At 38.1% G+C, this 27,512-nt stretch overlaps 1 protein-coding gene and 1 long non-coding RNA gene across 3 annotated transcripts in view; both read left to right on the forward strand.

The window, feature by feature from the left end:
• The window catches only part of LOC140924219 (nesprin-1-like), a 102,592-nt gene extending 93,349 nt beyond the window's left edge, over positions 1–9,243 (forward strand). The window contains exons 64-73 of the mRNA XM_073374255.1: positions 276–513; positions 1,223–1,546; positions 2,661–2,987; positions 3,272–3,604; positions 3,902–3,964; positions 4,160–4,438; positions 5,847–6,170; positions 6,559–6,702; positions 7,159–7,256; positions 8,056–9,243. Coding sequence (XP_073230356.1) covers positions 276–513; positions 1,223–1,546; positions 2,661–2,987; positions 3,272–3,604; positions 3,902–3,964; positions 4,160–4,438; positions 5,847–6,170; positions 6,559–6,702; positions 7,159–7,256; positions 8,056–8,059 — 2,134 coding nt within the window. The 3' untranslated portion in view covers positions 8,060–9,243. The remainder of the gene's footprint in view (positions 1–275; positions 514–1,222; positions 1,547–2,660; positions 2,988–3,271; positions 3,605–3,901; positions 3,965–4,159; positions 4,439–5,846; positions 6,171–6,558; positions 6,703–7,158; positions 7,257–8,055) is intronic.
• Positions 9,244–11,372: 2,129 nt separating this feature from the next.
• Positions 11,373–18,857, forward strand: LOC140924561 (uncharacterized). 2 transcript variants are annotated; one of them, XR_012164296.1, is made up of 4 exons: positions 11,373–11,576; positions 16,527–16,626; positions 17,412–17,516; positions 18,596–18,857. It is a non-coding gene; the product is annotated as an uncharacterized lncRNA (long non-coding RNA). The 2 variants fall into 2 exon arrangements; XR_012164297.1 differs by having other exon boundaries at positions 18,605–18,857.
• Positions 18,858–27,512: the final 8,655 nt, after the last annotated feature.

Below are 27,512 nucleotides of genomic sequence, written 5' to 3' on the forward strand. Positions count from 1 at the left end.
ATTTTGTTTAGTGGTGGTACTGTTTTTTGGTTTTCATTTGTTAAAATCTGTCCAAGTCTTTAAATTGATTAGCCCAAATGTCTCCAGATCGATCTCTATACATTTCCTTAAATAATAGTTGAGAAATTTGTTAACAGGTCGTAACATTTTCCCCTTGGTGATCATTTTATTGATTCTTGTAACCTGTTTAGTTATTGGTATTCGTAGGAGAAAATTAATGTTGGTGACTCGGAGGGTTTAAAATTTTCTTCTTACTATTGCGTTTTCTGTCACAGGTACAAGTCACGCTTGGATGATAATGTGTCACGCGTTCGTCAGCTGTGGAGTTCGGTGCTTAGACGCGCAGACGATTATAAAGAACAAATTGGGCGACAAGTTGATCGATTAAAGGACTTCCAAAGATCAATTGAGGACCTAATGAAATGGATGGATGATATTGAGACTCACAGGGGATTTACAGTCCCCTCTTCTGCCAGTATTCAACAGATGAAAGTTCACTTTGAACATGTCAAGGTTTGAGATTCTTTGGTGATATTTATATAACCAGAAATTTGGAAAGTTCTAGACTCATACTGGCCATACTAGCAAAATTACCATTATCGTAAAATCCTCTTACATCTCCTGTCTCGTTTTCAATTTAAGCTTTTGGGTATAAGCTGACCAATTCGGGTAAAAATAGACCTTTTCACGGTTTTTGCAACTTTTGACATGAACAAGTTAGGGTAAATCTGTCTACACCACTGAAAAGAGCGCCTTAAGATTAGTAAAATTGCCAAGTTTGAAAGTGAAACGTCTTTTAAGGAGCCGTATCTTTTCAACAAAATACTTTCAAACCTGGCAATTTTACTAAACTTAAGGCGCTCTTCTAGCTTGTCCATGGCAAAAGTTAAAAAAAAAAAACGTGAAAAGGTCTATTGAAATTCGTAAATGGATGTAAGAGATATTCGCGACCCTTAGAATGGACCATAAGGACGAGATGGTGATTATTTAATTTTCTAAAAGCAGTTCGTCGCTTGTCATACGCTCTTGTCCCTTTAATTTTTCTTTGTGCCAGTCAGCAGCAAGAAGGATAAAGATTATAATAACCGGCTTGAAATTCCAGTCTCGTGCTTTTACTCAGATCTAAAGTTTACGAATAGATGCCTTGCATAATGAGACGGCCATTGACGGAAAGCGATTTTCAAGTAATTAAATGCTATGTAACATATTTCTGTTTCGTCAGATGTGCCAAAAAGAGATCAACGCTCGAAGGCAAGACTACAACGATGTCTGCTCCACAGGTCAGCGAATTATCGACGAATGCAAGGGAAATCTAAGTAGTCAGGCCGCCAAAGAACTTGAGAAAGTTACGAGAAGATGGGTTCTGATCACGAATAGAGTCACATCGAACCAACAACAGCTGGAGTTGTCACTTAAAGATTGGCAGGAATACACCTCACTGACAGAAAACTTGATGGTGTGGTTGAGAGATAAAGAGAAGATACTCAGGGCTCAGTCCAAAGCGGCCACATACCGGGAGCTTGAACGAGAAGTTGACGCCATGAAGGTGATTATTGATCAATACAAAACAGGCTTAGAGTATTTATTTAGGTAAAAAAGTATTTCACGTGCCAGGCTTTAGAACTGTAAGAAATCTGGGCCGAGTTAACTTTCGCAAAGACTTTTGGGACTGTTACTAGGGACACGGGAAAATCTGGCCAATAGCTGACGAGCGAGTCTCGCGTAACTATCCCAGAAACATTTGCGGGAGACATTTCGGCACTAGTCCCCTTATCGTTTCTAAAGTGACGCATTCTTTCTCTTCTCCGCGATGAGGGAGAAAAACGACCTGGACCCAGCTGTTCGAAAGGCGGTTGTCGCAAACCCTGAGATGAGTTGACGATGACATTTTTTTTTACTTTTTTCATCCAATGACGAAGCCTGCGTAGAAAGAAAATCCGAATTCTTCCGTTACGAGTCGATCCCATAACCTTTTGGTTTCAACTGCATATTCTCTACCAGTGCGCTACAGGAGACTAATCCGTTAGGTCCGTTAAACTAGGTTTATGAGACAAACATCCCGCTATGAAGAAAGAATACTGTTTTGACTGGAAAGTTGATATTGGGCATATTCGAATTGATACAATTGTGATGTCATTGTTAGTGCTATCTAGTACTTGCAGAACATTCTAGAATATTTGTAGACTGAAAGAAATGACTTACAGGTTTGGGCACACTTTGTGTGTGTTTTCAATTTCAAAATAAGCGATTATTTTCATTCATAAAAATGTACTTGCAAAGCCCTTTTCCTAGCCTGCGAGCAGGCTCATTTGTACTAGTTCGTGGAAGATTTTGGCGGTGGAGCGGACATCGTGCGAGGAAAGTGACTTTTCCTCGCGCGATTCAATGGTGCCTCCGCTGCCAAAACTTCCCCGTATTGCTCGCAGGCTACTCTTACCTCATCCAGTCCCCACATCCCTGTTCGCCACATAAGAAATGAGGAAACTGGGCCTCGTTAGCTGTCACAAAGACTTCTGGGATTGTTACTGGAGAGACGCCGGTCAGCTATTGGCCAGCTTGTTTCCCCTGTCCCAAAAGCCTTTGCGAAAGTTCAGTCGGCCCAGTTTCCTTCTCGGTTCTAAAGTGGCGACGACCTTGTATCTTCTCTTTTGTTTCAACAGGTCACTGCAGGGGAAATCGAGGTGCGAAAACCACAGCTGGAGAAAATCTCCCGGCGAGCCGAAGAGCTTTCAAAAACTACTGACCAGTACGATTCAGAGCGAATAAGAAAGCAGGTGGCCTCCATGACCACCCTGTGGGGGAATGTTTGTCGCCTGCTATCAAGTTCTATTCAGACCTCCGCTGACATTCTGAGACAAATGGAAGAATTTAGTCGGCTGCACGAGACACTGTCTGACTGGCTCGCAAATATCGAGTCGTCGGTGTCACGTGACCTCGAGGAGTCGTTTCTTAGTATCCCGGATGATGAAGGAGATACTGTTTTCCAGGTTTGTCTCCTAGATGTAATTAGCTCAGTTACAATGTCTGTGTACCCATCAGTGAATGAGAAGAAAAAGGGAAATCCATTTTGAAAAATATTGTGAAATAAATAGCATCATGACAAAGTACTTTTCAAGAGGTTTCATTTGGATGGTCACTCTACAGCATCGCGTCAAAAGACACTGAAGTTTGAGCTGTATTTCTTAAAAGGGTTGGAATAAAGTCACTTTACTTTTAACTACAAAGGGCGTGATCGAGTAAATATTCATAAGATGTTTGTCTCTTCACACAGGTGTACGTTGCGGATATCGAGAGTCACGAAGCAACCAGATCTACCATGAACGAAAGCGCCTATTACGTCATTAGCAAAGCAGGCGGCACGCCTTACGCAGGCGCAGTAGCCGAGAAGCAGAAGCACTTGAATGACCGCTGGCGCGCCTTGTGTCAGCAGTTGGGTATTACGTACAAGAAGGCCGAAGAGACTCGCTATGGGCTGAAACTTCTTGAGATTCAACTAAAGCAGCTGAACACGTGGATGACTGAGCTGGAAAGCCGATTGGTGGATTTCACTGTGGCGCGATTGTGTGTCGTAGCGGAGATTCACAAAAAAGTGAAAGAAATGAAGGTAAAATTGAAAACCAGTGATAGTCAACGTGATGACCCAAGGGCTCTTTGCAGAATACTGTCACATGGTACAAAATAAACAAAAAAAAGCAGTCGGACCTTGAAAAGTAAGAATGTTGATTTAATCTCTTGGGTTTTTTTGCCTCTCAGCGTCGTTTGTTATCCAGCAAGTTGTTTTTGTACCATGTGACTGTATTCTGCAAAAGACCCTTTACACAAATTAAATTAGTCACGTGATTTGTTTGCTTCCCCATTGCCTTCGTTAAACAGGTCTTTCATTTGCTTTTATAATTTTTAGGACGCGGAGTCCGATGTTGAAAGACGCGCCACTGATGTACAAACGGTTCTTCGACTTTGTGAGGTACATATAACATGTTACGTAGTAATCACTTGTAGGTTATACTCGTTTGAGGAAAGTGAAAACCTTTCTGTTGTCTAAGATTTGCCTTTAAGATGTTTAAGCAGGTGCAGATAAAGTTCTTATATTGTGTAGCTTATTTAGTGAAAGCTAAGTCATTGTACGTTGTAATACTAACTACAAGTAATTCATTTGCAGAAACTTCGCCGTGATCGCGTGGCTTGCCCATCTGAAGCTGATCGTCACAGCCTACAGAGAACTAGGGAGAGTTTTGAAAACCGCTGGTCAAATGTCCGTCGTGCCGTGGCGACCAAAAAAAGGCAAGCTGAAGAGAGGCTGTTTCTGTGTAAGGAGTTTTGGAATGAATACGAAAAGTTTGTGGAATGGATTGAGGAAACGGAGAACGCAGTGAAAAGATCCGAAGAAGGGTTGATATCAGGATTGGAGATCTCTAAAAGCAGACTTAAAAGCTTTGAGGTGAGATAAGCAAAAACCAAATACAGTCAACCCCGTTAATACGGACTCTGAGGGGGCCATAGAAAGTGTCCGTATTAACGGGGTGTCCATATTAAGTGGGTTGAATTTAGAGAAAATGTAAGGGCTTTCTTTCCCCAGGGACAAAACAATCTATCCGTAGTAATGAGTTGTCCGTGTAAGGGGGGGGGGGGGGGGGGGGGGTCCGTAAAGCGGGGTTTGACTATACCACAACTTTCACTACACCGTAATTTTTAGGGAGTTATTTTAACTCCAAAAATGGAGTAAAAATATTAGGTACAGGATAACCCCTTTTTTGGGGTTACTTTAACTCCTAATTTAACTCCAAATTTGGGGTCCTTTTTACTCCTGAAAAAGAGTTCTTTTTACTCCCAGTCTGGAGTTAAAATAACTCCGAAATGGGGTTATTTTTACTCCTTACATGGTTTTTTTTTACTCTTTTTGGAGTTAATTTAACTCTGAAAGTGGGGTAAAAATTTGAGGTACAGGATAACTCCTTTTTTGGGGTTATTTTAACTCCTCAATATCTGGGGTCACTTTTACTCCTGAAAAAGAGTTCTTTAAACCCCTTTTTGGAGTTAAAGTAACCCCCCAAAAAATAACTCCACTGCAAGGAGTTAAATTAGCCCCCTAGAGGAGTTATTATAACTCCTTGAAAATTACTGTGTGTGAATGTCTTTAAGAATTATTGATCATTTGAGAGCTATATTTATCTCTCGACATGGTGTTTACTGCGATATTCAGTCTACTCGAAGTTTAGCCTGCGAGCAAGCCCTCCTATTTGGGCAAGCGAAGCCAGCCTCGCGAGAACGCGCGAGTGAGGGGCCGAGGAGACTCGTTTAACTCACCCAAATAGGAGAGCTTGCTCGCAGGCTACTCGAAGTTGAGCCGGGACAAACCCGGCTGCGTCTCGTTATTCGATCCCACTTTTTATTCTGTTTCATTCGTTTATACACTAAGCCTCATGTCGTGTTGATGTTTGAACCCGTTAGAGTGATTTTACTTAACCCGTGAAATAGGTAGTAGAATACCACGCACTATTATGCACTAACTATATTGTCTCCTTTTGTTTATTTGTAGCTATTTTGCACTAGTTGTTACTAACTGTTTCACGGGTCAAGTAAAATCGCTCTAACTCCCAGAAGAGATTGGCATATTACTTCTCCATATCATATGAAACATTGTCCAACAGATATGTGGTGAAAGTAGATAAATTTATCAGTCAATGCCATATTGACGTAACGTCAAATTCTCTTAACCAATTCACAGTAAAATGTGAGAATTACATTTACTAATCAGATCTTGGGAGTCAAATGGTTAGGGCATGCAAGGTCGCCACAACTTTACAGTGCCAACATCGACGTAATTAATTCTTTGTTTGTGGTCATAGGTTTTTCTCAAAGATATCACCTCCCACCGACCCCAGATGGAACGCATAGTTAAGCGGAGTAAATATTTATTATTGGACGTTAACACGAGTACTGCAGCCGATATCAGACTCGGTGTGGAGTCCGCACAAGCTCGTTGGCAGGCTATGAATAGCCGTGTAGAGCGCCTTGTAAATAGACACACGAAGCTGACAGGCAGAGTAGAGAAGTTCGAACAGCTTCGCCAGGAAGTGTACAGTTTTCTCACGGAAACGGAACTGAAGTTAATTTCTCTCGATCCTTACACCTCAGACACGGAGCCGCGAGTCCAACTTGAGAAACTCAAGGTATGGTCAATTGACTTTGAGACTGAGAATCAACCACTAGTAGAAGTTTAACGATAGGGAAAAATATGTCCTTACTGACACTGACACAAGACGCTGGGTCCAAATGCGTCCCTCAAGACAGTGCCATAGTCTCAGTCTCACGCACTCTCACGCCTCGAGCTGGCCAATAGCGGGGTTGAGGTTTTGTGTGTAAAAGTCCTTCAGGGTGTAAAACATGACCTATCGTATGCTTGCTAGTGGTCCTCGTATCCTCTTACCATCAGTAAGCAGGCAAAAGGTGGCATGTCATGTCCCAAGTGACTTAATGGTAAGGTATACTTTGTTCGAGCGATTCACCTTGTTAAAAAATAACAATTTTTTGTTCGTTTAAATCATTGATTATTATCAGGGTTTACAACGACTAATCAACATGAACTACTCGAAGTTGAAGTCTTTGCTGCAAGAAGGCAAGTCCATGCGTGAATGCTGCTCCTCGACAGAATTCCAGTCTGTGCAGCAGACGATGGATGAACTCAACACGAGGTGGCAACAGGTAACAAATTTGTCAATTCAACAGATGATTCAATTCATAACATTTAAATGAAACAACAGAAGGTTAAAAATTCTATCTGGCGTAAAACAAACAATTTTGCTATGCTATTTACGAGCATGGTCGAGGCGTTGAATCCTGGACTACTGAGAGATTTCATCCACTTCTGAAAGATGAGGCACATTACTCTAAAAGTCTCCATAACAAACCGTTCGCCACTTTAGAAACGAGAAGGAGACTGGAGCCGAAATGTGTCCCGCAATTGTTTCTGGGATCGTTGCCCCTAGCAACAATCCCAGGAGTCTGCGCGGCTAAAGTCCTCGTTTCCGTAGTGACGGCTGACGAATAGAAGTAAACGAGTTTGAGGGGTAGCGTCAAGAACGTTTTCTCAGCACCAAAGCCTAGAACGTAACTAGAGAAATTCGAAACATCTGTGCTTTTAATCTTTCTTTGCTCCAGGCTCTTCACTGTTGCATGACGTGGATCCTAGACCTGGCGATTCCAAGTCCTCGTACCAGTCCTTCTGCGTCAAACACAAGTGGAAACACTCCATCTAGGTAGGGTAGATTCCCTTTAACATACACTTCGTTTTGTCGATTTTGTAAGACACTTTGTCTTTCACCGTAGGTAGCCTATGTCCATATTGCTTTGCGAACAACTAAATGTATTGAAATGCGCGCGACCAGAGAAGCCCGCAATCCTAATCTCCATGTTGCTTTTACGCATGCGCTGTAAGTCTTTAGCAAACATCCGTTCGGACTTCCACTAAAAATGAATCCAACGTAACGCATAGATCGCAATCTTATCACGCGTTTTAACCTTCAATCACGATAAACTTACGCAAAGCACTGCACATTTGACACCAGCTGAAGTTGGCTCTGAAATAAGTGACATGTTTTCCGCTGGCTATGAGGCGTGCTAAGAAAAGACTTCAGACGCTTGTGTGGTTCCGTTAAAGCAAAACCCACGCCGCGTGGGGGCTTCGTTTTTACCCCATGTTAAGTCGATTTTTTTAATAATAATAATAATAATAATAATAATAGCGGTTTTCAGTAGGGCCCTGAATTGTTAACAAGTTTAATTTCAAAGCTTAGCGTGGTAATAAAGAATGCCGCAAAGATTCGGCATTTTGCAGATTTTCCTTTTGTGGGAAAGTCAACGAAGCGCCTAAAGCAGTTAGTTTGATCATGACTTTTAAAATCTTTTCCTTGGCGTTGCTCTCGCAGGCGTCGCCGTCCTCTATAAGTTCGACTGAAAAACAAACTAGAGGCGACCAAAAATGGCATCGCCCTTATGAAAGATGTAAGTGATTGTTTGGTCCATGTCTCACAATTTTAATTCTGTTTTTGTTTTCAGATAACCTATTGATTGTGCCAAGAAGATTTGTAATATGATTAATATAATTTTGATTTTGTAACTGAACCGTTTGCTCTTTAGACTATTTTTTACCAAATGACGCGGAAACTATTTCTTATGATGATAATGATTATAATAATTATACTTGTAATTATGAAACTCGATACAAACTTTCTATACACATTTTTTGTACAAAAAAATATATCGTTATTTATTCAGATATTGTTATACGTGGAAAGAAAACTAGCCGTTCATTTTGTAACAGGTTACTGTTCGTATATTCAACACAAACCATTCATAGGCAAGAGTTTTGGATTGTTTATTTCGTAAACTACCGAATATACTAAACTGAAATCTCAATATGAGATAGTACTGCTTATTAGTCTCTGTCTACACGTGCAGATTTATTTATATATTTTCACAAAGGCATTGTAACAAAGCCTTTATTAATACTGTGGTGGCGTTGGATTTCATTGCTGCGCTTTGTGATTGGCTGAAAGATCTCGCGCCAGTTTCTCAACCAATCAGAATCAAAACAGAAACTTCACGTGACTTGCTATTGTGAGTTTTCCCGCGCTTGGCACCTTCGACTTATATCCGCGCCGAGATCTGATTGGTTGAGTTGGATTCTTTACTCCTATTTTGATTGCGCAGAATAATGACTTTCTTTGCTAGTGTTTATTTTTTTTTAATTTTTGATTTTGTTTGAGAAACTGCTTCAATTAAAAAAAAAAAAACATTCTAACCAGTACCAGAGGAAAGTATCCTTGCATGTGGAGAATTACTGAAACTTAATGAACTTTAAAAAGTTCGTGAATATGGCAGCCTTTTATTCTTACATCTTTTACCATTCAACCTCTCTCTCCCTTTTAACATTGTAAAAAATATCAACAGTCGTGCAGTAAATTTATTCTCATGTAAACTTCGTGAAATTAAGTATTTTTAACAACTTCTCAAGACTTCAGCTTGAAATTAAAGAATTAAATTGTCTGAAATTATAAAAGTAATAACTATTTTGTTATAAGTACGACACTGTATTTTTAGTGTATACGATGATAGACTGTAGCCAGCTATATCCTTCACAGTCAATCGAGCAGGGAGGATTTTCGTGTGAAACGTGCAAACCAGTGAAAGGAGACCCAGCTAGCTGTCGAATGTTTAATAAAACGTTATTTTTGTACTTTTGTATTTGAAAGAGTATTATTTTGGGGGGGAATTGTGTGGATTTCGGTCCTATTTGACTTTGGCTTTCTTCGTTCGTTCTTTGCCTAAAAAATACCAAAAAAACAGTGTTTGTTGATGTTCTAGATAGATAAAAAGCCTTCCAAATTACGAATTTCGTGAGGAATGGGGGGGGGAGGGGGAGGGCGGGGGGTTTTGGATTAATAACTTTTGTTGCATATTTATTGAATATATTTTTAGGTCCACCAGGTCTTGGTTTAGGAATCAGGAATCTGATCTGTCGGGCTTTAACTGATTGGGAAAAGGGGGACTGTTCCCGTTCTATCATAGACTTTCTCGTTGATAACATGATCAGTACAAGAAATGCCAATGATTCTAAGGCAAGACGTTTGGAAGAAATCAAGTTGACTACAGACGTCAGATGTTAGGACCTAAGACTCAGAGCCATATAGAATCACACTTAAAGGTGACCCTTTTAAAAGTTTAACCTTTTGTTGGAGTGATGTTGGAGACTTCCAAACACGATCCAATTTCCAGAACGCACTCCATGCGTGACCTTTATAAATAACACAACTGATGTCTGCAAATTTAGCTTTGTTACAGTTCAAGAGTAAAGGATTGCATAGATGTTTAACTGTTTCGTTATATTTTATGGAGTTGCCAGGAATATGGCATCGTCAAAGAATTTTATTCAAAAGTCAAATTATTTTAAGGAAAATAAAATCATTACCACAAAGTGTTGCAAAATTATTTTACTGGTAGAAAGAGCAAAAAAAAAGCTTTTTTCATAATGGCATTCCAGGCTGAAATTAGTGGCAAGAAGGGGCAAATTGCTACATGTGCGTCGTGCGAGGGCTGTTTTTTAAGTAAGAACTGTTAGGCTTTGATATGTTTGTATATTGCTTGAAATGAGATCTTGGTTGCTAAAACCCAGAACTTGGCAAGCAGGCCAGCCCGCCTTTTCACATAATACTACAAACATTTTATGAGGAAATAATGTATGAGCCAAGCCAGTTTAGTAGAGTGGGCAAGCTCCGCTTATTAGGCCAGCTGGCCTCGTATAAACAGGCCTTCAAAGTATATATAAAAAAGTGTTTCTTAGAGGAATTGAGTGCCCAAATATTAAATATTTTTTCAAGTTCTTGTATTTAGCATTCTAGACAGCTGTTTTAGATGAAGTGATGATGACACTATTAATTTTGTAAATATATTAATGGTTCAAGGATTTTGGTGGTTTCGGCTGCTACCAGCAGTACATGTAGCTTCGTATTTTTAGCAGTTTATTGCTTTCAGCGAATAATTTAAATTGTCAACTTAAAACTGATAATACATTATGCAAGTTATGTGTTGGCATACCCTAAGATTCTCTGTAGGTTAAAATATAATTTACAGAGTTAAAAGGAATATTGTCCTTGTATTTATTGAATGTGTTTACTGAGAGAAGCAAGGGCAATGTCTTTTTGACCTGTTCCAAGCTCCTAGATAAGTAGGGCAGTCGAGCAATAAAAACTTTTCACAACTCCGTAAGAAGCCTCTGCTAGCAGGGAAGCTTAGTTTTATTAGCCTAGCACAGGCTAATGCTATTTTGGAATCTTGAACCCTTTTGTTTATTTTTGACTTCTGCGGAAAAGGCAAGTCTTAAAATGGTCCTCAGATAAGCAAGGAAACTTCTTCTTTTTGTTATCTTGTCTTTTTTGTTATCTTGTCTTGTAAAAGTAACCACACCATACCACGTCATATTATGTAATTTTAGGTCATTATTTTACTTCATATATATTTCCGTAAATTCGTGATATCTCAATAAACCTGATGAAGACTGGTATTGGACAGTCGAAATATCGTAACTAAACTCTATTTCACGTTGTTTGATCAGTCCCTGCTAAAGTCTTCTTGACTGTAACGTTTTCAATTTCCTTGGTAATAATATGGCTTCTGTGCAGTCGCAGTTCTAAAATAATTTTTCTAGGCCCTGACGTCCTCAGCTTTGCATAAAAATAACATGGGGGCTTGTTCCCCCGTTCCCCTCCCTTTAACCTTTAACCACCTTTCCGACTCCACCCACTTCTTAACGCTGAGTGAAGCCTGGGACCTAGAAGAAACCAAGATGGCGCCTGGAAAATGGCGCACAAGTGTAGAGCTACATCTTTATACTGATTTCACCGTTTGTATTGAACCTCATCACCGAGGCTTAAACGGTTAACCATTTGGTGGCTTATTCGTCGTCGTTTGGCAAATTTACATGTATAACAATGGGCTACTTCAGCAACGGGAAACAAGCTCACAAAGTTCCACAAAGCGTTCACAAATTTGGTTGACCCGGACGTTATTATATGTTAAAGGTAGGCTCTCATAAAAGCGTAGAAAGTTGGTAAAGACTACGATTCCAATTGATGTAAGGAGTTAAATTTCTGAACGACGACACGGTTTTTTTTTCCTGACTCAAACTCCATTAAGAGGACATGCAAGGCTACCATCCCGTCTGCAGAGTTTGGCAGATCTCGACGAGATCTCTCGCGGGCAAGGCCGTTTTTAGGCCCTTATTACTTATTTATTGTTTAAACAATCTCGCGCGTGTACCTTCCATACTCTGCAGACTGGGCTGCCATGCATGTTTGTTGACAAAACAAGACAATGATTTTTGTATCGCAGAATTTGCATAAAAAAGGAGCTAAGTTCCCAGTAGTAAAGGAAACGCTTCTGTTCTCTGTACCAAAATGACTCCTGCAAAGTCAGCCGCACACCAGCAAATATTTGAATTCGCCATTTTCAAATCTCTGATATACACCTTATTTACCCCCCAAAATTTTGCTTAAGTATCGTTTTCAATTTCTCCTGGGATAACTGTAATACCCACAAGAAACCAAAGGTTATGAAAAAGTTAGGGTGGTGGTGGAGGGGCAGAAGGGGGGGGGGTGGGGGGGGTGTCAAACAAAGTGTATTATGGGAGATGTGAAAATGGCGAATATCCAAAGATTAATGTATAGAGCACATGTACTCACGTGGCCAGCAGCCATACAAATTTATTGTAACAAAAGGCAGCGTTTGGATAGAAAAAAAGAGTTCAACCTCCACAGGACTGGTGTGGGACACCAAAATAGAGGTAGCCTGTGAACAGGCTCTCTGTTTGAGGAAAGGGTGAAAAAATCAAAAGGTGAGGGAAGGGAAAAGGTGAGGGCCTGTAGACACACATTTGGGACTGGTATTCCGCCTTCTGGTCTTGTAATTGCCGATCGTCTGTCGGCATGATCATTATCTGTCACTTGGATCCACTGGAATGTTATCAATTTCGCATGTAAAAAGGAGGTCAGTATAATAGGCAACACACAACTTTTACCTTGTACCAAAATGCTGCTTTTTTTCCAATGAGTTTTTTCGCTGATGGGTAGATCATGTTCTGGAGGGTTTAGTTTTAGTTGAGAAAATGTGATTTTTGCCACTTATTTCATACTTAGAGGTTGTGACTTGCATATTGATTTTCTGCGGTTACTGTTTTTGGTCGGGGTGATTTGCCGTCTGATGCAAGAACATTCATTGCGGCTAAAAGAGTGCATCAGTCGAGTTCCAGAAGACACCATGTTTAAGATAAGAAGACCCTTTTACCAGTGATTATTTAAATCAAATCGCATGCTACCTGCTGACCAAAAAAACGATGTAAATCAAACCTGTCAACAGTCAGTGTTATTGCCAATAGGAGCTTGCATCAGGATCTGATGCGCAGTGGGTGCCATGGAACAACAGTCCCAGATGTTTGTCTACAGGCTCTCACCCTTTCCCTTCCCTCTTCTTGCGATTTTTGTACCCTTTCCCCAAACAGAGAGCCTGTTCACATGCTAACATAGAAGCTACAAGGGGTTATGTCACGATGATGGTCCTGTTTTAGGTCAATTCTGTGCTTAAGTCAGTTCGTAGTAACTTTACCCAGTCACAAAATGCTTTTGTAGATTTGTGAAGAAGATATCAGAGAAATTTCATCAAGGAGCTCTAACCAGAATAATTTTGGGAGGGATTTTTGTAGGCATACAATTACTGTGAAACTCAGAAAACCCGTGAACACATGAAAAATGTGGTAACCAATCACAATAATGTTCAGGACACGCAAGCAAACCTCAAAACCTCAAACTAATTACCGTTGCAGGGGGTTCATTAAGGTTTTGAACAGGAGGGCAACTGAGTTTGACACCTGGGCAAAGAATTGGCAAGGCCCAGAGGGCCTTGCCCCCTAGGGGAGTCTGGGGGCAGGCTCGCCTGGAAAATTTTGAAATTCTATAGTTGCAGGGATGTGTTTTCCTGCATTTTGAAGCTGCAGACAATGACTTTCAACAACCAAAAAAAGGTGATTTTTCTAGACAATTTAATCATGATTTGATACCAATATAGTTTAACTTATAGTTAAACTTATAAACTTATCTTTAAAATTTCAATGACTAGACGGGAGGAGCACAGTTTTAATGTGAACACACCAAAAATTAATTCATTGGCATAAATAAGAATGGTTTGCAATTTTATTTTTGATTGCGTTACAGTGAATACCCCCAATTCGGCTAAACGTAGCTGTAGAGAACAGAACTGTCTCTTAATTGTGTGATACCAAAGGCGCCTTAAGAAAAAGGATTCCCCAGGTCTTTAGAAGCTTTTATTTCATCATTAGCGTCTGAACTTGGAAAACCTTAATGTGCGCGTGACTAATCGACATAGTAACCAGTCACATATTTGATACCATACTACGTAAGACCACCCATGAAAAGCATTCTATTAGTTATAATGGCCACAAGTTTTGGAACCTAGTTAGTGACCAAAAATGTAAGCAACCCTCCCACTATTTGTGTTTAGGCAGCATTTTCGAAAGCTAGAATTAAATTTCTTTCTGGTGATGCTGATTCCTTGAACTGCATTTTATATAGTACGTAATAGACACGGTTGTATACGCATTTGTATGACTCAACTACCATATTACATGCGGTCTCTTGTTAACATCACAAGCAACAACATTTCTAAGTCCCTTTCATGATATGCATTTGTCCACTCGATGACTGCATCTTTCGACTCGTGTCATGTCGACAGTATTGGACAACCCTCTAAGAGAGCTGTTCATTTACGAGATGTTCCACTTGTAATGATTTGACTGTGGATTTTTTTGTTTTTGATTGATGGTCGGTTATGGGAGTTAGCTGCTCATACGAGGTGGTTGTACATAGTGGTTGAACTGTAGGTTTTTCATGTGGGGAGTCCATCACATGTACATCTCACACTGTATGTACAAGATTTATGATGATTTTAAGAAGTTCATGTGCAATGTACTTGTACTCATAAAGGGCAAGTAAGACAATTACGTCAAATTAATTTCATCAATAATATTTTGTTTAAGCAATGCACTGGATTGTGTCACATATTTGGGAGTCTTGATGAAATGGAATAAGATGGCAACCTGCAGGACAATATAATAAAATCAGAAAACAAGATCAGCAAGAAAAGGTCGCTCTGAAGACAAGGTAAACATTTTCTCCTAACTTTCTTACAGTAATAATTTACATTTTCTTCACATTCTTCCAAAGGCATGAGCTATGGTTTCACTCATAAAATCCAAAATCTTTTCTAGTCTGTTTTAAGTAAAAAAGGCCTAGAAATAATGTTAAGCTACAGTCTAGAAAGGAATAAAGGTTTTCAGGATGATAAAAATGTCAATTTTTGAAAGTCCAAAAAATGGGTATTTTCCAAAAGGGTTAACCCATGGTTTTGGTGAAAAAATCCACAATTTTTTTGTAGTGTTTGTTTTCAGCAAAATAGGCCTAGAAATAATGTGAAGCTACGGTCTAGAGAGGAAAGAAGCTTTTGAGGACGATAAAAATGTCAATTTTTTAAAGTCCAAAAAATGAGTATTTTACAAAGGGGTTAACCCATGGTTTCGGTGGAAAAATCCACAATTTTTTCTAGTGTGTTTTTGAGCAAAATAGGCCTAGAAATAATGTGAAGCTACGGTTTAGAAGGAAAGACGCTTTTGAGGATGATAAAAATGTCAATTTTTTAAAGTCCAAAAAATGGGTATTTTCCAAAGGGGTTAACCCATGGTTTCGGTGGAAAAATCCACAATTTTTTCTAGTGTGTGTTTTCAGCAAAATAGGCCTAGAAATAATGTGAAGCTAAGGTCTAGAAAGGAAAGAAGCTTTTGAGGACGATAAAAATGTCAATTTTTTAAAGTCCAAAAAATGGGTATTTTCCAAAGGGGTTAACCCATGGTTTCGGTGAAAAAATCCACAATTTTTTTGTAGTGTTTGTTTTCAGCAAAATAGGTCTAGAAATAATGTGAAGCTACGGTCTAGAAAGAAAAGAAGCTTTTGAGGACGATAAAAATAACAATTTTTAAAAGTCCAAAAAATGAGTATTTTCCAAAGGGGTTAACCCATGGTTTTGGTGAAAAAATCCACAATTTTTTCTAGCGTGTTTTTGAGCAAAATAGGCCTAGAAATAATGTGAAGCTACGGTCTAGAAAGGAAAGAAGCTTTTGAGGACGATAAAAATGTCAATTTTTTAAAGTCCAAAAAATGGGTATAATTTTCCAAAGGGGTTAACCCATGGTTTTGGTGAAAAAATCCATAATTTTTTCTAGTGTGTTTTCCAGGAAAATAGGCCTAGAAATAATGTGAAGCTACGGTCTAGAAAGGAAAGAAGCTTTTGAGGACGATAAAAATATCAATTTTTAAAAGTCCAAAAAATGAGTATTTTCCAAAGGGGTTAACCCATGGTTTTGGTGAAAAAATCCACAATTTTTGCTAGTGTGTTTTTGAGCAAAATAGGCCCAGAAATAATATGAAGCTACGGTCTAGAAAGGAAAGAAGCTTTTGAGGACGATAAAAATGTCAATTTTTTAAAGTCCAAAAAATGGGTATTTTCCAAAGGGGTTAACCCATGGTTTTGGTGAAAAAATCCACAACTTTTTCTAGTGTGTTTTTGAGCAAAATAGACCTAGAAATAATGTGAAGCTATGGTCTAGAAAGGAAAGAAGCTTTTGAGGACGATAAAAATATCAATTTTTAAAAGTCCAAAAAATGAGTATTTTCCAAAGGGATTAACCCATGGTTTTGGTGAAAAAATCCACAATTTTTTTTCATTGTGTTTTTCAGCAAAATAGGCCTAGAAATAGTGTTAAGCTACGGTCTAGAAAGGAAAGAAGGTTTTGAGGAGGATAAAAATGTCAATTTTTTAAAGTCCAAAAAATGGGTATTTTCCAAAGGGGTTAACCCATGGTTTCGAAACTTTTCGCTTTGCTTAACCTTCAGTTATTTCTTTTTCAGGCAGAAAATAATAACAGATGTTCATGAGTGGCTCCAACATTAGAGAGGCAGCTGATCTGAAGGATGTCATTGCCACAGGGAAGAGATCACAAGTCACTAGGTTGGTTTGTGGACCTTTATTGGTAATACTATCTATTGGTAATGAATAAGGATTTCAGAGATTCCAACCCTGTCAAGTAAAACAGGGCGATTTTTAGGGCAGCATAGCTGCGCCCACAAGCGCTAAAGGCATGAGCCTCTAGGGGGTTCTAGGGGCATACTCCCCTGGGAAAAATTGTAAGATATGTGCCTCTAAGATGCCATTTTTCTGCATTTTGAGATCCCAGTCAATGGAAATACCCCACACCCAAAGCTATTGCAAGCTCATGCTTGGATGCCAAAAGGGTAAAAATGGCTGGGAAACCACAGAAAAAGGGCAAAGAAGTGCTAAAAAGACTGGTCAAACAACGAAAGGGAAAAGTTTCAAAAACTGGGAGAATATTAAGTGAGAATGGGAGGCTTGAAATATTTGCCAAAAACGGGAGGTTTCTGACCAAAGCGGGAGGGTTGGAATCTTTGGCATTTCTAAGAGGATGACATTGTGAATGCTGCCCAAGACTGAGACAGTTTGAGACGACTTACAATTGACTGCTCTTCGGTTGACCAATGATGATAATGATGATAATCAATGGTTACCTGCTGAATTTAGAAATTGATTTAGTTTTGGAAATGTTTGCTGACACAGGCTAGGAAGTCGTGGAATATGGGGTACAGCTAGCCTGGGGTTTTCCTCCTAGGATCCAGTTGACGTTGAGGAAGGTTTTTTCACCCAGTAGTTGTTCCACAACCCCTATTCAGGCCAAATATTTGGATGTTAAAATTAATGTGGCAATTTGTCTTGAACAGGGTGTGGCAGATCGTCAGATGCATGTTTATGAGTGGCTCCAACAATAGAGAGGCAGCTGTATTAAAGGACGTCATTACCACAGGAAGGAGATCACTGGTCACTAGGTTGGTTTTGTAAACCTTCATTGGTAATACTACTAGCATAGCAAAATAGAATGTAACCAGTAAATTGGGTGGCATTTTGATAAGGGACCTCTCCCATTTAAATTGGGCTTTTCTGATCATATATAATTACTTCTTTATGGGTCCATAATATTATCAATATCTGAATGTGATGTGTTTAACCTTATTGAATGATGTTATTATTATTGATGTTATTATTATTATTATTATTATTATTATTATTATTATTATTATTATTATTATTATTATTATTATGAATATAATAACACCTCTGTTTTATAAGTATTGGTTCTTAATTGAACTGATAAATAGAATATTATACAGTGGAACCTCTCCTTTGGGACACCTCTATCCATTCAGGGGACACAAAATTTCACAGAGGACAAATATTCCATAATCTTTTAATCTATTACCTCTGTTGAAGGAAAGCCTCTATTCAGGGGAAAGGGACACTTTTCCTGGGTCCCGAATCCCAGGTCAAACCTCCATTCAGGGGACACCTTAGTACCCAGAATGTGACGGACCACAAAGAGGGTTGATAAGTTTACACTGATCACAATGATTGCAGCTTTCACATGACGATATTACTGCACTTGTAGAAACAACGAGGCAACAATTTGCCAGAGAAAAATTATCTGTGATTTTTTATTGCGCTGCTTGAAAAATGATACCTGCAACAGCTTCCAAGGCAGATTTTAAGAAAATATCCTTTGTTGGTTAATTTTTAACAAACCGTTGCCCAACCTCTATTCAAGGGACAGGTCTATTCAGGGGACACCTTCCTCTGTCCTGAGGGTGTCCCCTGAATTATAGAGGTTCCACTGTAGTGATGGTTCAATAAGCACCAACAACTGATGAATGCATTTTAGTGCTTTAAAATTTCAAAATTTTCTGGGTGAGCATGCCCCTAAAAAAAGACCCCCTTGAAAAGGGGTACTTATGGGCCCCTCGTTGATACAGCTGATTATAGTCTCTATTTTAACCAGCTGGCTACTTGAAACCTCTGACTTTAGATAGTTTTATCCTGTTGCTTATGTAGATTTGCAATTTTTTTCTTCCAGGTCTTCCAGGTCATGTTGTATGCCACAAACGGACTGGATCAAGTCTTCAAGATTCAGGATTTCGAGGTTATCTTCAGTACTGTAATGGTTACCTAGTTTACTTTGTAATCCAGCTCTTGAGTGAACCAGATAAATAAAATGTGACTGGCTTGTTCAAAAGACAATATACTAATCTTATCCAGGACATTACATTAAAATGCATTTAAATGCATTTTAAGTGAGTTAACAGTGGAGGGTATCTGTAAGTTTACTACATCATTCACATGATGGAGTTTCCTTTGTGCACCATTTTTTTGCAACAAGATTCATTGATACAATTTTGAAATTGAAAATTAGAACAGTTGTAAGTAAAAAGTAAAAGGCAAAAGTTACACCTTCTGATGATTCCTCGTGGTAATCAAGGACAAAACCAGTTTATTTGTTATGCCGAAGTTGGTTTGCAAAACAAATGATGTTTGCTTAAAATTTCCAAAAATTACGTTTTTGAATAAAATCTAGAACATCAACTTGAAACAGTTAATTGATAAAAAGTGAATGGATCTGTTTAGTGTCAGAAGATTTGATAGATAAATGCATTTGTTGAAATTGACTAGACCCTAAATCATTTTAGGAAAAACAGTCTCTGTTGGAAGCTCAAGAAGCCATTCCTTTCTGTTACACAAAATGAAGGAAAACTATCCAAAACACTTAACTGTTTGCAACTCGACAATTAAGCATAATTTGAAAACCCTAAGTAGATGTCACTTAATCTACAACTCATTGTTGGTGTTGAAAAAGCACTGCTAATTTATAATAATTATACCATGAAAATTCACATAAAAATTCGTTTTATTATCCTAGTTTATCTTGTGTCTGAAAATTTGGCTTGAAAATTAATCATGCCAAATAGATTCAGCATTTTATTCCTGGATAAGTATTAGTTTTCTTTTGATCAGTTTTGCCACAGTTCTGTTATAGATATGAGCTAAGTTCTGCTATAGCTACAACAGTTTTACATCACTTTCATGTGCAAAATTGCATTGTAAAGTCATTCACAAAGAACTACATTGTCAATGACCCAATTATTTGGCAACCACTGAACCTTTTAATTTAAGTTCAAAATCAAATCATAGTGTCAGCAGCATTAATTTGGTAAACGTTTGGCTGAAATAGGACACGGTGTGAGAAAAAAAGGCTTTAATTTGGCCAAAAAGGGACAAATAAAGTACTGCAAGCTTACATGTACACTGATGTGCATCGAAGGTTCTTATTATTATTCAGTCATTTTCTTGTTTAAAGAGCCTTATGTACACTACTTTGCACTTTAAAAAATTTTGAAATAGGAAAACAACAGAAAGGCATGAATTAAGTCTAGGGTGTTGCTGAAAAGAAAATCTCCAACTCAAAATGGCAGTCTCTGAATCCAACGGCTAAAACATTTTAACCAAAAAAACTAAAACATTTTAGCCAAAAAAATTGTCAAACCTAGCACTTTATCAAACAACAAGTTTGTTAAAATATTAAAATGGGCTGATAACTAAAATACCATTCATCATTTAGCAAATTTTGAAATTTAAAAACTACTTAAAATTTCAAAGTTTGTTAGCACTGTGGTGAGAACTTTGTTCAAAGTTCTCATGATTTTCACATGGAGGATAAAAAGATGTAAAACTGACTGTAGGTAAGATCAGACATGCAATCTACGTTAAGGCTTAATTGACAGTCTTGCTGACTGGCAGCCTGACTGGCTAACTGACTGGATAATTGACTGACTGACTGGCTGATTGGCTGGCTGGCTGACAGAATGACAGGCTGACTGACTGACTAGTTGACTGACTGACTAACTGATAGACTGACTGACTGACAGACTGACTAACGGACTGACTGGTTGACTAACTGACTGGCATACTGGGTAACTAACTGACTGACTGGTTGACTAACTGGCTGACTGATTGACTGACTTACTAACTCACTAACGGGTTGACTAACTGGTTGACTGACTTGACTGACAGACTGACTTACCGACTAACTGACTGACCAGTTGACTAACTGAATAACCAATTGATTAACTTGTTGACTGGCTGACTGATAGACTGATTGGTCGACTAACTGGCTGACTGACTGACTGGTTGACTAACTGGCTGGCTGACTGACTGACTGACTGACTGACTGGTTGACTAACTGACTGACTTACTGACTGGTGACTGACTGGTTGACTAATTGGCTGACTGTCTGACTGACAGACAGACTGACTGACTCAATGGTTGACTAACCTGCTGGCTGACTGACTGACCAACTGGTTGACTAACTGACTGACTTACTGACTGACAGACTGACTGCTGACTGACTGACTGACTGGTTGACTAACTGGCTGACTGACTGACTGTCTGACTTCGGACAAAAATTTATACAGGCTGAATGATTTGTTGCAAGAAAAAACTGACTCACTAATCCTTAAATTGCTAGCACCTTTGATTGCCTGATGGAATTACTTACTAACTGGCTGGCTGAATACTGACTTTACTGTCTGGGGGCTAACGGAATGATGCAGTGAACGAGTGATTTAGTGCTGACTGTTTGATTCTGATTGTAGGACTGTCCAACCAAAATTATGGGTTAACCCGTTTCAATCCAATATGGCAACTATGTAAAACCAATGTTTTTATAATCTAGGATGGCTTGTTTTCTAACTACATATTTTTTCAGACTTATTTTGTTAAGAAAAAAAAAAACATCAAAATTTCCAATTTTTGTCCAAAATCAAAGGTTAACTCCTTCAAAAAGCGTCTCAGTATGACAGCTAGGTAAAATCACTATTTTTTTGTTTAGGTAGGCTTGTTCTTTTACTACATGATCATCCAACACTACTTCAAGGCCCATTTTGTCCCAGAAAAAACCCCAGGAAATTACAAGTTTTGACCAAAATCATGGGTCAACTCCTTTAAAAAATCCATTATGGTGTTTATGTAAAATCAATCTTTTTAAAGTCTGGGAGGGCTTGTTTTCTAACTAGATGCTCATCAAACATTATTTGTCCAAAAAACAAACAAGCATGAAATCTCTTATACTATTTTTGACAAAAATCATGGGTTAACCCCGTGAAAAAATCCCAAAATGGCGTGTGTGTAAAATTCATATTTTTTTAGTCTAGGAAGGCCTATTTGTGTACTAGATGATCATCAGAACATTATTTCCAGGCCTTATATGTCTTAAAACAAACAAAGCCGGAGGAAATTTTCAACTTTTGACCAAAATCATGGGTTAACCCCTCTGAAAAAATCCAGTATGCCAAGTATGTAAAATCAGTGTTCTTATAGTCTTGAAAGGATTGTCTTCTAACAACATGATTATCAAATATTATTTCATAGCTTATTTTGTCCAAAAACAAGCATAGAGGAAATTTCCAATTTTTGACCAAATTCATGGGTTAACCCCTTTGAAAAAATCTCAGTATGGCCACTTTGTAAAATACAAATTTTTATAGTCTGAGAGGGCTTGTTTTGTACCTCATTGATCATCTAACAATATTTCAAGGCTTATTATGTCCAGAAACAAAGATAAAATTTCCATTTTTTGACCAAAATCGTGGGTTAACCCCTTTTGAAAAATCCAATCTGGCAACTTTGTAAAATCAATATTCTTTTAGTCTTGAAAGGCTTGTTTTCTAATTAAATGGTTATCAAGAATTATTTCATGGCTTATTTTGTTGTAAAACAAACGTAGAGAAAATTTCCAATTTTTGACCAAAATCATGACTTAACCATATATTATGGCAACAATGTAAAATCGATAGGAGGGTTTTTTTTCTAACAGATAATCAATTTTTCTCATCACTTGCTGACTGCATGACATACCGATATGCCTTTTTATTTACTGCTTGACTGAGATGTTGACGTATTGACTGAAACATTTGGTAATTTATTGACTTTGACTTGATCTATGACTGAATGAATGACTTATCTTGACTGTATAGTCTTGGTGGATTGCATGTCTGTGCTAGTTTATTTCTTGGTGTATTTACTGTGAACTTTATGATGAATCTCAAATCTTCCTTGCATTGCCCAAACTGCCAGGGGGTGGTGGGGGGGGGGGGGGAGCAGGGAGAATTAGCATTTTCATCACTTGGGGAGTAAAAGAGGTTCACAGTATCAAGAAAAAAGGTCTTCGATAACGCTTTGTGTAATTTCAGACTGACTTTATAAATGATTTGTTTATATCGCAAAATGCGCCACAAATGAGTGCGTTACGAATTCTTTTTACTTCCAGTTTCCTGCAGAATCGTAGTCTTGTTTGCAGTTGTCCTTGAGATCGTCACGCAAGGCGTTTGTCTCTGCGTGACGACCCCGAGAGCCACTTCAAGGAAGACTGCTCCATTTTATTTCATAAGAATTATACACAGTCAAGATATTTTTTTGTCTATTTATCACTTATTTGTGGCGTACTTTGTCTGATGTTTGCCACAAAGGTTTACCAAGAGTTTATCAAAAACAGAACTTAGCTCTCTCTTGATTTAAACCAGTTAGTACTTCAAGCTAAAAGAACAAAGGGTTGGTGCGAGTTTGAGAAAGACATTAAGGTGTTTCGATACAGTTTTTTGGACACCATACCGATTTTTTCATTCGCCTTAGTGCGAATACTCTCAATGTTTTACATTCAAAAGATGCATTAAAATTCAAATACTAGTCATGGATGTATGGCTGTCCGCCTTAATTTGGAAAAATTAGCAAAACGTCAAAACAGTGAATGTTCTAACGCAGATTTTTGGCCGGTCTGTAGGCTAAGTTTGCCTTGAAATTTCAAGGTGTTACAGTGAATCAATCTCAAGGAAGGTTTCAGACATTATTATGCACATCATGAAGATTATTAGATGAGGTTTAAAAAGAATTCTGTTAAGCCCTTCTAGAGAAATACAGAAAAACGCTAAAAATCAAAATTTCGGATAAAGTTACACTTAAACAGGTGGTGAGATAACAGCTTAGTTTTCAGGATCGCATGAAAGAAAATACACAAAAAATTTCCAAGCAGCGAAATATGATATTAAGCATCATTCTGACGTCACTTAAGATTAATTTGAGTCATTTAGAACTTTTTTATTGAACAATTTATCACGGCTATTCAATCCACAATCAGTCAGTGATGAAAACTTCATAGCGATCAGACAAGGATAAAATCACTTTTTAAGACGAATGAAAAATATCAGTATGGTCTCTAAAAGACTCTATCGAAACACCTTAAAATGTTGCTTATCAGCAAAATTATAAGAATTTGCGTGGGCCAAAGTACACTTAATAGGGTTGCCAAGTCCTTTTTTGTTTTTCCATGTTCGCATCGACACTTGTACTTTGTTGCTGAAGTACTTATGGTTTTCACAAACTCAAAGGCTCGGATACAGTGAAGCATTGCGCGCAGTAAATTTACGTCGTTTTTTAGCGCTGAGATTGTTGCTTGTGATGTGTAAAGAATGTTTAAATCAATTAATCCTTAACAACATTGATTGCAACAATCGTTTGGTTGGAAAACGGTGTAAGTTAAAGATTAGTTTATACTAGCGACATAAATGCAAGCAAAACCGGTACAACTGATTTCAGTGAAACCGTCAACAACAAAAGCATAAGCAGAAACATGGGAAGAACAAACACACTCATTCTTTTCTTGATCATCACTAATTCACAAAGTTAAAGAGCAAGCGTAAGAAGAATAAAACGAACCCGTTTGATTTTCTTGTACTTGTGCTTTAACTGCGTTTATTACTGGTGAGAAAAGAAAGAATAAGTGCGTATTTTCTCCTGTGTTTGTGTTTATTCTTGTGCTGTTACGTCCGCACTTAACTTGTGCTTGTGTTTATGTCACTGCTGTAAACCAATCTTTACTGCGCGCGATGTTTTACTGTGTCCGAGCCTTTGGGGCGTTTATCTGGTTCACTCAAATTGTTGGATTACAAAGTAAACAGCACGGGTACTGAAGATAACAATACTTTATTGAAGAAATAAAACTTGTCTCTGTTGTCCATTTATTTACAATAAAAAAAATATATAAAAAAAAATAATCTAGCCTCCCTCGCCCCTGCCGAGCTGCTTCCACTCTGCTCCGAGTCGGTGTTCATTCTTCTGTCCTCATTTAATATTCCAACTTTAACATCCTGGTCTGTTTTATCTGAGTCCTTCATTCAAGCTGGGGGTAAAATTCAGCCGTTTGTTCCCAAGTGGGGAGGGCAGCGTAAAGGAAAGTGAGAGTTTGTTCCTCGTGTCCTCAGGGTATCATTCAACTTTGTCACAATACCACACCAAATTAATTTGGAATGAAAATTAGCCAATATAATTTGTGTGAAAATTTTTACCGAAGTTGCGTGTCTACAAAATCAATACATCGTAAATGTCCAAGAGCCGTAGACAAGTAAAACAAGGGCACTACCAGAGTGAGCTCAGTACTCAGTGCGCTTCCGTCGGCAAACGAAGTCAAGAATTGAACACAGAATCCCGCTTGTCTAACCGAACCTGCATTCCTCAAACTTCACCAAAGAGCACAAGTCAAAAAGAATCTTTCGTTTGAGAGCTTCCGATACTGGATTTCCTTTGCCCTAGTATTAAATGTTTAGTGTTTAGACCTAAATCATAAGTAATTTGGTTGTCGTTTTATTTTTGTGCTATTATTATTCTCATTCTAAGATTTCGGAATTTCTAAAAGCAATTAAACAAAACATTTTGAAGCAAGGTTTACGCGCTACTGATTCAGTGCCGCATAAATCTTGCTTCAAGATGTTTTGATTAATTCAAAATTAACCTGCTCTTATGATTAAAGGCTGCAGTTATTAAAAATCCGCGCCACTTGGGCGTTCGAAAAGGGATTATTTTTCCTAAGGAAAATTGCCGCGAGAGAATTGAAAACCTACTCAGTTACTGCTTCTAGGAAAATTTTGTTGTTATTTATGTAGCTTGCCGTCTGCATAATAATTTAATTACCCAAAGCTTCAGTGCCGCATAAATTGCGCTCCTATATGTTTTGTTTAATGTAAACCTTCCCTAATAACAAAAAGTTGCGGGTTATTTTAAATCAGTTAGTTTTCGAAAAAAAGGTTTATTCTTTTCTTTGGGAAAGTTAGCTTTCAAGAATTACAAACCTAAAAATGGTTAATTTTTTCGGAAAAAATTGGATTCGATGTTGAGTCTTTATTTATGCAGCTTGCCGTGATGTTTTCCCGCATAATAATTTAATAAAAAAATCTTAATTCCCTCGAGATTTTTAGCTTTTGTCACGATGGTCACGCCAGCCGACTTCAACAGCCTTGCAAGACGACCGTGACAACAGCTCTTTAAAATGCGAAGCAGCTGCGTAAAATCAAATGGTGGTGACCGAAATGGACACTTCAAATCGGGATTCCGATAAAGGACGGGAGATGGCCGAAAATTTTTTGTAAGACTGAAACAAAAAGAATCTGCTTTTAGTCCTTTTCCGGAAACCTAATTTTGAAAATATCAATTGAAGTCACCACCAAGGAGGAAATCTTCAAAATTAAGAGTTCAATTTCTATGATGCTGTGTTCAGAAAACTATTTAGGTCAAATTACCTGATTTATCACACAAACCATAGAAATCTATTCTATGACCCTCTTAACAACAAGGAAATAGAACAAACTACCACGGCTGTCTGACTAATCAAGCTAATTGACCAGTCGTTATTGTTTTTCCCTAATGGTTTAACACCTAAAAAATTCGATTTCTTTTTTATCAAAGAAAAAACTAACTTAGGCGAACATTAACAGCAACATTTGCTTGCTTGTTGTTTTCAGTTGACTAAAAACAACAGGCAGCAAAATAGATGTTGATGCAACCTAATTTAGTTCTGATTATTTTGAAATATTTAGGGTAAAGATGTTAGACCTATATATGAGCGATGTTTTGTTTAGATGGTTTAATGATTCGAAAGCTATAAGGAATTATTGCATTTTTGGGAAAAAAATGAAAATTAAGAGCAAAACAGGTTTTTATGCGAATTCTATTTTGTTAAATGTTTTGGAAAGCTATCTATATATACTACTCGAGGTTTAGGTTTAGAAGAGAAATCCATAACCAGTTGCCCTCATTAGAGAAATTCTTAGAGACTATCAGCTCAATTTGATGCAATTTGTGAAAATGTAGGTAAGTCAAACCAGTGCAATTCAGTGTCCAATCCTTGCCAACGAGTACCTCCTTCCACACACCTTTCCTTAAGCTTTCGAGCACAATGCTAGCATCCCCGAAAATCAAATCCAAGACGGATGAACATTCCCAGATATATTGTTTGCAGACAAGCTCCTTCTTGGGTCGAAATGCGTTTTAATTTGAAAAAAGGTGTGGTATCATAACAAAGTGAATGAAACCCTAAAAACATGAGAAGCAAACTCTCACCTTCCTTCACGTTGTCCTCCCCACTTGGGAACAAACGGCCAAATCTTCCAAGTGCCAAACTGCCTCCAGCAAGAATTACAGAATCAGATAAAGTTTCCCAGGATTTCTCCGTTGGAATATCTCAGAGGACATCAGAAATACACCTTCTCAGAGACAGAGCTTCCACAGCCCAGCAAGGGCGAGGTTGGCTAGATTAAACATGACCTTTCTCAAGTGATGGGCTCCTAATCTCGTGAGTGTGCCACCTGAGATCTGAAATTAAATAAGAAGCTAAAATTTTAAGTAGAAAATGCAAGCCCATTAGCACTTTAAAAACACCATAGCCCTGTATTACTTGGTGTTACAATAAAATTCCGAAAACGGGAAAGAGTTAGTAATAACCCTATTTTTTTACTAGTTTTTTACCGACTAACGATACATTACTAGCTGCAAATAGCAACATGCTAGTTTGCTAAGGAGCAAAAACCTAGAGTGAAAAAAGAAACAAAAACAAAAACAAACACAAACACAAACAAACTGACAACTGATATTTAAGAAGGAACTTTTGTAACACC

The sequence above is a fragment of the Porites lutea genome, chromosome 14 (assembly GCF_958299795.1).
Source record: "Porites lutea chromosome 14, jaPorLute2.1, whole genome shotgun sequence".
Classification (NCBI taxonomy): Eukaryota; Metazoa; Cnidaria; class Anthozoa; order Scleractinia; family Poritidae; genus Porites; species Porites lutea.